At 33.0% G+C, this 10,675-nt stretch overlaps 1 protein-coding gene across 1 annotated transcript; it reads left to right on the top strand.

Moving 5' to 3' along the window:
* Window positions 1-1,165: 1,165 nt before the first annotated feature.
* On the top strand, window positions 1,166-10,552 carry LOC149908386 (transmembrane protease serine 9-like). Its single transcript, XM_090102202.1, has 14 exons — window positions 1,166-1,557; window positions 1,692-1,770; window positions 2,056-2,218; window positions 2,756-2,961; window positions 3,370-3,581; window positions 3,979-4,036; window positions 4,992-5,111; window positions 5,856-5,968; window positions 6,344-6,446; window positions 8,114-8,276; window positions 8,526-8,731; window positions 9,462-9,667; window positions 10,188-10,245; window positions 10,318-10,552. Exons 1-14 carry the CDS (start codon window positions 1,492-1,494, stop codon window positions 10,437-10,439), a joined length of 1,875 nt encoding a protein of 624 aa, XP_089958328.1. The 5' UTR covers window positions 1,166-1,491; the 3' UTR covers window positions 10,440-10,552.
* The last annotated feature ends 123 nt before the right edge of the window (window positions 10,553-10,675 follow it).

The raw sequence follows: 10,675 nt of genomic DNA, 5'->3' as shown, positions 1-10,675 counted from the left end.
GAACTTATTGAACCGATTTGAAAAAAAAATATTTTACTTGCAAAGAAATAAGTGTTGAATAAAGTTATATTATTTCTGAATGACATACATTTTTTTCATCCCTGACCGGGTGGAGCCGTAAGCGGAGATCTGGCGCCTAGAGCAAAAGCACGAAAACGCTCGTCACGCCGCGCTCTACCGCGGCGTTCAATAGTATTATAATGCATTATATTCTTAAATTTAAATAAGAAGTTGTCTGTATAAAGATTTATTAATAATAAACATTATTAACAAAGCTTCCTTATTGTACAAATTATTAATAAAAACTATTTTTTTAATAATTTTATTAGTGTTCTAAATATGTAATATTTTTTTCATACCTACAATAAAAGTTATTACATATTAACATGACATCTATAAATTGTCTAATAAAGTTTATATGCATGGTTAAAAGAACAATAAATTTATTTAAATAGAAAGGTGTTAAGTAGTTATTTATTACAGTAATTTATACAAAGATACCGGTTTAACGTCCCATTAAAACCGTTATAACAAGTCTAGAGTTTGTATGTGTCGCTTCAAATATTATATTTGGGTATTCATATTTATTATTTATAGCTTTATTACTATTGGTGATAATCGATACGAAAAACCATAAAAAATAGACAGATTTTGGCGATTTTGGTTTAAGGTATATAAGACTCTACCACCTTTGCGTATAGCACCTAGTTTTCTTGATAAAAATAAACTATGTTTATAATTTATTGTATGTGTGGAATCAAGCGAATTATGTGCATATCTGGTTTATTTTATATGCTTACATAGAGGTTGCTGATACATAATATTACGAAAATACATCAATTATTTACTTGTTTATAAGAATAAGTGCTAATCATGTTCCATGTTTAATTGTTTATAATTTGTTAAGGACATTATAATGAAAATTAAATATTGCAAATATACATATTATATTTCTTTTATATTATTATTTACATAGCAAATAGTAATCATATGCTTTTCAAACTAAACACTAAGAAATATTTGAGGCATGATTCATGAATATGTAAAGGATCTCTGTGTTCGCATTCAAAGTCGATCTTTTACTGAGAGGTATAGAGCATAAATTAGTCTTAATAATGAAACAAGAGGTCAACGATCCACACGGTCATTGCCAAATAAATACACCTTTAGTTCGTCGAATAGGCAACTAAAATGTCGCTCCCAAAAGCTGCTCCTAATCTAAACGCTAAGCTCGGTTATCTCTGCTTGTAACAATACACCTTATAAAATCGAGTTTAAAAGGCTTTAAGATTGTGTTCGGAGTGGCAATAAGTCTCGTGTTTTAGTGCCAAGCTACATTTTAGGGTGCCCAATATTCATAAGTACATCGGGTTGGAGGTTTTGAGTTAGTGTATCAATAACAGTGAACCCAGCGCTTGTATGATTGTATTGGATGCTTTTATGGTTATTAGATAAAAACTAATTAGAATTCTGTGTAATTCGAATGGTGTAATGATGTGGTTAAGTGTGTTCTTAGTATTGTGTGCACTCGTCAGTACCGGAAAATCGTTTAGTAAGGTAATATTTTAATTATCGTGTACACTGAAGTGTTTCCATCTTATGAAAAAAGTCTTTAGAGTAATGCAATAATAAATCAAATTTTTAAACATATGAAGCCTAAAAAGGTTATTATTATGTTAATTTTTATTCAGGAGGCTTTTCGAGTTAATGAAGATACGAAAGTTTATGACCGATTGGCTGAAAAACAGCTTCCACCATGTAAAGATTGCAGTAAGTAACAATAATTTGATTAATAATATTTTAATAATACATACTTCCTTATACGCAAATGTATCTCTCGTGATCTCTATGAATATCTCATTTTCTGTCGATTCTCAATTGTTACCATAACTACTAATTTGTCGCCGATCACAATAATTAGAGATTTCCCTTACGATACGTTTTTGAATGGAAACAAGTGTCATATTCCTTCTTGTAATAGACCTTTTTTGATAAAGTATATTTCATAAATAGTTATAAGATATGTAATGTATAAATGAATTTAACATTAATAAGGTTGTGGAGAAAGAAATGAAGAGCCACGAGTGGTTGGAGGTACGGGGTCCAGCGTGAACGCCTTCCCTTGGATAGCCCGTCTAATTTACCACAATTCCTTTGGTTGTGGAGCGTCTCTTATCAATGATAAATATGTGGTATCAGCTGCACATTGTGTTAAGGGGTGAGTAGAGAAACAAGCAGAAATGTTATTATATCTATATTGAAGAACATACTAAACACAATTTTTCTATTTGGGATTTACTACGAATTCATGAAATGCTCACTCAAAACTGCATTGATCTATATCTATTGAATTAATTTTTTTAAGTTAATTTAATTTAATTTTAATTTTAAGCTAATTTTCTCACATCCGTTTTTATTAAATATATGCAAACACAATAAAGGACAATACTCTCTTTCCGTTCTGATTGTTCATAAAATATATATCCAGTTCGTAATCAATTCGGTTTTCCTTATTGCGCTCTCAAAAATTTCTCGGCATAATTTCCTATACATTATATAATATGTAGGCACATAAGCTTAGAATACTCACAAATAATAAAGTACCTATGTTTGTTGTTGTTAACATTAAACATTACAGTTAAATATTAGTACGTTACGATGATACTTGAAGAGCTTGGTAGAACTTGGTTGGTGAAACGATAATCCTAGAAAAATATTAATTAAGGTATCTTATAAATACATAATACCTTTGCAGCTTCATGTGGTTCATGTTCCGAGTGAAGTTCGGCGAACACAACCGATGTACTTCGAAAACAATGCCTGAAATGCGCTACGTCGTTAAGATAATTGCACATAACTTCACACTTACAGAACTATCGAATGATATAACTCTGTTGCGGTTGAATGCGCCTGTGGAGTACTCTCATGCTATCAGGCCTGTCTGCATACCACCTATGGAAAGTGAGTACAATTTTACCAGTTTAGAGGATCTGCAAAACTTCAAAAAAAGCTTCTTATGAGAAATATAGAGAATTAGATAAACTCTTAACCATGTCTTAACCTCTCAACAGCGGAGGCCTATACCATACAAACTGCCAAATTACAGCACGGTCGGTTCAGTAGTTTGAGTTGTAGCCTTAATAATTTGCTCTTGTAAATATATTTTAATATAATTAAATATATTTTAAATATATTTTAAAATCAATAGTCAAAATGCTAATTCTTACCTTTTATCTATTCTTTATTTCGAAACAAAAACAATTATGCCTTCAAAGATCTTAGGATTAGAATAACTATATTATGTACTACTATATTCTATTGATGATGTGTATATTCACATAATTGCTTCATTTTCTTCTATTTCCCAAGGTAAATCAAACACATACACCGGTGTACAAGCGACAGTCGCTGGCTGGGGCGCGATGGGTGAAACAGGCAACTGGTCGTGCTCCCTCCTGGAGGCACAACTGCCTATCCTCAGTAATGAGGAGTGCAAGAGTACGAACTATAATAAGACGAAAATTAAGGATGTTATGATGTGCGCTGGTTTCCCCGCAACTGCTCATAAGGATGCTTGTACTGTTAGTATATTGAAGTAAATTGTAGTTTTTCGTATATTATAGAATATAGAGGCTCTTTGATAATGTTGTTATTAATAATATTTCAATTAATTACTAACTGCCCCGGGAGACATTGTTCTGCCCTGTTGCCCCCTTTACGTGATTTCTCTCCAAAAGAACATTATTCGAGCGTTAACAACGACGAAATTTCGAGGCGAGTTCGAGCTTTACGCTTAGCATTCTTTTGGCGATACCTTTTTATTTATATCGATAAATGCGACCTATGAAAGCTTTTACCAAAAACTTGTGACCCAAAACTTCAATCAGTTTTAGCGCACTCGGCATTGTACAATATACAGAAAACGAGAAAATATCTATCACTTAAACAGTGTTTTAACCATAGATATTTATGTTTCAGGGCGATAGTGGAGGACCGCTGATTGCAGAAAATAAGGATCACGCATATGAACTTATCGGTAAGTCTGAAAATTTACTTTTACATAATTATAATAAAATAAAACCGGCCAAGTGCGAGTCGGGCTCGCGCACAAAGGGTTCCGTAGCAGCAAATATAATAAATTACAGTTAAATCAACCTATCTCAAAAACTATAAGAGATACTTTGATCAAACCAAAAATCGTTGAAAGAGTTAATTAGCATGCATCACCTCTATTTTTTTTAGAATTTTATACCCCGTAGTTATAAAAATAGAGGGGGGGGGACATACTTTTTACGACTTTGAGAGCTGATATCTCAAAAACCGTTCACTTTAAGAAAAATGTTTTTTAGAAAACTTTATATCATTTTAAAAGACCTTTCCATTGATACCCCACACGGGTATGTACATCGAAAAAAAAAATTTCATCCCTCAGTTACATGTATGGGGGGCCCCACCCCCAATTCTTTTTTTTACTATTTAGTGTCATATTTTTGTAGCGGTTCATACAACACATATTCCCATCAAATTTCATCACTGTAGTACTTATAGTTTCCGAGTAAATCGGCTGTGACAGACGGACAGACGGACAGACGGACAGACGGACATGACGAAACTATAAGGGTTCCGTTTTTGCCATTTTGGCTACGGAACCCTAAAAAAGACGTGTGGTACTCGGGGACTGCCGCGGTAATGCTATTGCATAGCGTGCCTTCAAGCCAGACCTCCGCGCCCGTCGGAGTGGGGAGCGTGAGGTTTTTTCGTTACGCATTTTCTGGATTCGGTCCCCGCGCTCAAGGCCCGCGATAGAAGCTTTGCAATAGCTTAATAAAAAAAACAGTATTAGTAGTTACAAAATGTTATTATTAGAATATGTATTTGCATGAATTTTTGAATAAATACTTTATCGATGTAGAGTTAAGAATAGTTTCAGTGCGAAAATGAACATTTTTTTGCAATAAGAAATATTAATGTGGTTTATGTGTTTTTTTTAGGTATTGTATCATGGGGCTATGGCTGCGCCCGAATAGGCTTTCCCGGCGTTTATACCAGAGTGACGCATTATTTAGACTGGATTAAAGACAATACTGATGACGCCTGTTACTGTGACTTCTGAAGAATTGCACAAGATTTTAGGATTAATAATATTAAAATACGCTTTAATGCACATTCATAAAGTGCAACATTAATAAAATGTGAATTCATTATCATTTCGTTTTATTATATTGCTTTTAAACCCATGTTTTATTACAGATCGAGATGCTTTGATTGTATGCTATATTTCATAGTGATTTAGGATTTAGGATTAACCTTTGCCATAAAACTTGGAATAAAGGTACTAAATTAAAAATGTTCGTCTTTTTGGGGTACAAAAAGGTTTTCATAATGTCGAATTCGAACAGCTATAATTCAATAAATTCACAACTCTAATGATTTTAAGTCGATGCAGTTTTATTTTTATTACGTACGTACGTTGAATTTCATTTATGAACAAACCTCCATATATCCACACAATAAGGAAATAAAAAGAAATTTTACACAAGAATCTTTTTGGAATGATATTACAAAATACAATACCAATTACCCTCATAATTTTTTTTTCTAAATTAGAAAGACAGAAAGAAAGATTTATTTTAAAAAATGATGACTAAGACTACGTTTCTTAACATAATCTAAACCTGGCCTAAAATTTAAGTTGCTCATAAAAATAATGACATTCGTAATATTGAGTACCGGTTCTAAGGGACAGAGGAAGACAGGTAAATCGTATAGGCTATCTAATAATAGACCAGATGCCTAGCTTTACGTTGTGGTTTGAGGAGCAACGCCCTCATTCTTGTGAGAAGCCTTCTCGTAAGGGGACTTCTATCCCGATTCTATTGTAAGAGGTCAAAGTTTGCAACAAGTTAAAAGTTTTAAGATGTGGGAAGCGAAGCTTGTGATACTGTTAATTATGTGTATTGGTGCTATGGTAAGTGCTTTTTTATGGAGAACATTTTAGGCTATTAGGATTTAAGATTCTGTCGAGGATATTAATAAATGTCAATTGATATTTAATACTTTGTTGCAAGTTTTGGATATACAAATTGTAGAGCTGGATATTCATTAATGAACTTCATATTGTAAATAAATGCTATTATTTAATAACTATCTACTTCGATAATAATTATCTATATATCGATGACTATTCAATGTTTTATATCGTATTTCAATTGTATTCGTTTTTCGGGTTAGAGCTTTAAATAGTACAAATTCGTAAAATTAAAAGATACGAAACGATATAACACAATATTTCACCGACTTTGAATGTATGGTACGTATTTGATTTATATAGAGCCTTTTATAGGGAGAGGAAGCTAATGTCACTACTACTACTACTAGCACAGAACAAACTACTGTTGCAATAGATGAATCGATTTATGAAGATGAGTTACACAAATGTAACTGCCGTAAGTATCAAAAATATCGTTATAACTAAGATTATTTTAAAAATATTTAGATTTTTTTTTAAGTGAAACTTTTATTACATCGTCTCAAACTTTTTGGTCTGTGTAGCGCATGTCGCGTGTATCGCGGCTGCCGAGTAGGTATACCTACTCGGCAGCCGAACGACACGCGACATGCGCTACACAAAGCAGTGTTCGGAACCGTTCGAACAGTTTCACTTTTACCGTGGTTTCATAAAACCACACATTTTTTTATATTTAAAACGTATTTTAATTTTTATTATATTTATTTTTTTATGTATTTAGTATTTTAAGTATGGGTATTATTACTATTATCTTGAGAAAATTCGTTCCTGATAAAATCTATCCTAGACAGAAAAGATTTAGTTCATTTTGAAAAAAGTTGTGAAAACATAAATTGATATCCTATGACGTATAATAATCAGGGAATATTTTATGTATATGTCACGGCTAAAGGTAGGTGAGAACATAAACTTAAGATTAGCCGGCTAAACTTAGGTTTATTTTCGACGAGGTGTTAATGTTAGTTTGTTCTATCTTTAGCCGGCTAAACTTAAGTGTAACCGCAGGCCCGTGGCTAAAAATGTCGGGGTGGGTAGATTTGGTTAGCGCCGGGCCGGTGGAGGGCTTGAGGGGCCCGCACAGTGCCAGAAAACACTCGCCCTGTTCCTTACATGTATTATAGTAACCAAATCTACCCACCCCGACTCAGGGCAGAAAGCTGGTGGCTAGGTTAGGTTAGGTTAGAACTCTTAAGACCCGCACGAGCCGAGCGAGCGCAGCGAGCGTGCTGCGGCAGCAGCCGGCGAAGTGCCAGAAAACACTCGCCCTGTTCCTTACATGTATTATAGTAACCAAATCTACCCACCCCGACATTTTTAGCCACGGGCCTGCGGTTACACTTAAGTTTAGCCGGCTAAAGATAGAACAAACTAACATTAACACCTCGTCGAAAATAAACCTAAGTTTAGCCGGCTAATCTTAAGTTTATGTTCTCACCTACCTTTAGCCGTAACATATATACTACAAAAAAGTAATAAGAAGTTAACCCAACTAATCGCGTCTAAAATTTTCATAATTTAAAACACTTGAGCTAGTTACCTTTTATATAATCAGCGGCTATCACATCGGCATAAGAAATGCACAGACCGTGACTTAGCAGATTTTTTATGTCCTAATGATTTACAAGTCCAACGAATCAATTTACTTTCACACCTATCGTATTAGATTTGACGTGATTCGTCTCGGTTTTAGATGCGTTTCATGTTTTTTATTATTATTTTTATGTAAATACATTCTTTCGTCAACCGTTAATAATTTTTAAAGATGAGTCATTTATGCATTTTTGTATTTTTTTTATATTGATATCCAGTTTAGAATTGTAAAAGCTTATTTTTACTTTTACTTTATAGATAAAATTTTATACTTACAATTATTCTTTTTATTTGTATGTAATATTACGTAATTAAAATAATATAGTAAACTCGCCATATTTTCGAACGGCTCTGACTATTCACAATAGAGATACTTTTCGGAGTTACTAAGAACTCTGAAAAGTAACATCTTTATCTTCATTGAAACTTAAAAAAATATACCTAAGTATATCTTTAATGAACATTCGTATCATAACAATTCTAATGTTTTCTAAGGCTGCGGTGAACGCAATGAAGCTTCCCGAATTGTTGGCGGGGTAGAGTCAGCAGTCAATGCATTCCCTTGGGTGGTTAGACTGACGTACTTCAAAAAATTCTACTGTGGAGGCATGCTTATCAACGACAGATATGTGATGACTGCTGGCCATTGTGTTAAAAGGTTAGTTACTTTATTTTCAAATTGTATTTCATGACTAAATGGATGCTGCTCTTAAATATATTTTATACTTATTTCTGCGACAAAACTGGTTTCTTAGCTGATTAATTATATTATAACTGTATAAAGTATGTATTACATGAACTAAGCATTATCCTGTATTTTTATAAGCGTGACAATAATAAATCTAATTTGTGTTTATCAACTTTTGATTCTATACCTTATTATATACTTGATGTTTTATCGTTTTAGCCTCATGTGGTTTATGATGAAGGTGACCTTTGGGGAGCATAACCGTTGCAACGAGACCGAACGGCCAATAACACGCTATGTGGTTAACATCAGAGCACATAACTTTAGCTATGTCGACTTTAGAAATGATATTGCTCTGTTGAAGTTGAATGAGAGGGTAGAAATTACAGATACTGTTAAGCCTATCTGCTTACCCCATAATGATGGTATGTATTACATAGAAGTCATGCTAGAAGTTTAATCCCTTATATTTGTATTTCAGGCAATTCATAGAGCTAAATTTGTAACATTCTCCAGTACTCCCTCAGTATAGTAGTGTCAAGTCATATATTTACTGTACCTATATGTAGGTATTTAACTTATCGGTAAATAAAAATTTTAATTTAAATACAAATCCTTATTTTTCGAACTAATTCACATGAGGAAAACTAAATAGATAAATATGAGCACCTACTTTTGTTATTAGAGTCAGAATATAAACCAGAGCAAGGACAGAATAGGTTTTACAATTTTGTGATAAGAGACTCGTCTGAGCGTTATAAAAATACCATAATGATAATGATTTTAAACTCATTTTCTATTTATTATTATTATACTTACATTAGTCAACCAGCAGTGTCCCGATTAATTACTAATTCCTCCAGATTTTTTATTTAAATTTTGACCTTTATTTAGACAACTTCTTGATATTATGTTCTACATAGTTAGTTTGTTTATTAGTTAAAGGGATAAGTAATGTATGAAAAATATAAGCTTAAAGTTTAGTGTTGAATTCACCACTAAAGTCGTTAAATATTGAATAAATTATAATAGATATTTGTATCAATTCTTTTTAATATAATTTAGTCTCTGGGTTTACATACATGAATAGCGGCTCGTAACTTAAACCATAAACTAGGTATATTATGCAATTTGTTATTTAATTATTTTTAACAGATAACACATACGTTGGTGTAAAAGCAATAGCTGCTGGTTGGGGATCATTGGGAGAATCAAAAGACCACTCTTGTAATTTGTTAGAAGTTGAATTGCCGGTCTTAAGCAATGAGGAGTGCAGAAATACGAAATATGAGAGCGCCATGATAAGTGATAAGATGCTTTGTGCTGGATATCCTGGTGAAGGGAAGCGGGATACATGTCAGGTAACGATTATTTGTTGTGTTATTTGCTAGCTGTGCCCCGCGATTTCAGCCGCATTGCTCAGCTCCTGTTGGTCTTAGAGTGATGATAACCTTCCTCGATAAATGGGCTATCTAACATCGAAATTCAAATTGGACCTGTAGTTCCTGAGATTAGCACGTTCAAACAAACAAACAAACAAACAAACTCTTCATCTTTGTAATATTAGTATAGATTTGCTTAAATATATAAGGAATAAATAACAGAGTTCCGTAGATACCCACAATTTCGAGTTTGCAGTATGAATAGAAAAAGTGGTGCTTTTTGGGGCTTCCCGAAGTTTTTATAGTCTGACAAAGCCCAAACTGAAGTATTTAAAATTATTGTCATATTCTCAGTAACAAATATATATATATTTTAGAATTGTAGATAGAGCTGCTTGTAAGAGCGAGAATTTTCACGTGCATCTGTCGTTAATTTAGAATCATTAAAAAATTTAATAATACGTTAAATTTAATATAATTAGGTACTTTTCATTTACAGGGCGATAGTGGCGGTCCCTTGACCGCTGAAAGAAAAGACAAGCAATACGAGTTATTAGGTAACCGAACATTGTATTTTTACGATTGTTAAATAGTATGTTTGCTATATTACTTATATAATGTTTTTTCAGGAATCGTTTCCTGGGGAATTGGATGTGGAAGGAAGGGATATCCGGGCGTATACACTAGAGTGACCAAGTATTTGCATTGGATCAAACACCATTCGCGCCGCGGTTGTTTCTGTAGAGATTGATAGGGTTTTCAAAGGAGATGTTTCATTTATAGCTCATTCTTTGTAGAAGAGAGAAAAATATCATTAGTATCATTAATGAATATTTTGACTAAAAAATTATGCCTACTCCATATGCTGAAACATCTCTATTTAAAACTATATTGTTTTCTCACCCGTATTCCTAATCATCAATCCATTTATCCGAAATATTCTTACGTGATCAATATTGTCATTATGGAAATAATTAAAGAGCCCGC

Source organism: Colias eurytheme, chromosome 5 (genome assembly GCF_061535395.1).
Source record: "Colias eurytheme isolate Ceu_HAF_F1 chromosome 5, ilColEury1 Martin Lab GWU primary, whole genome shotgun sequence".
Taxonomy (NCBI): Eukaryota; Metazoa; Arthropoda; class Insecta; order Lepidoptera; family Pieridae; genus Colias; species Colias eurytheme.
Note: the sequence above shows the minus strand (reverse complement) of the source record. Positions and strands in the feature narration are given on the sequence as shown.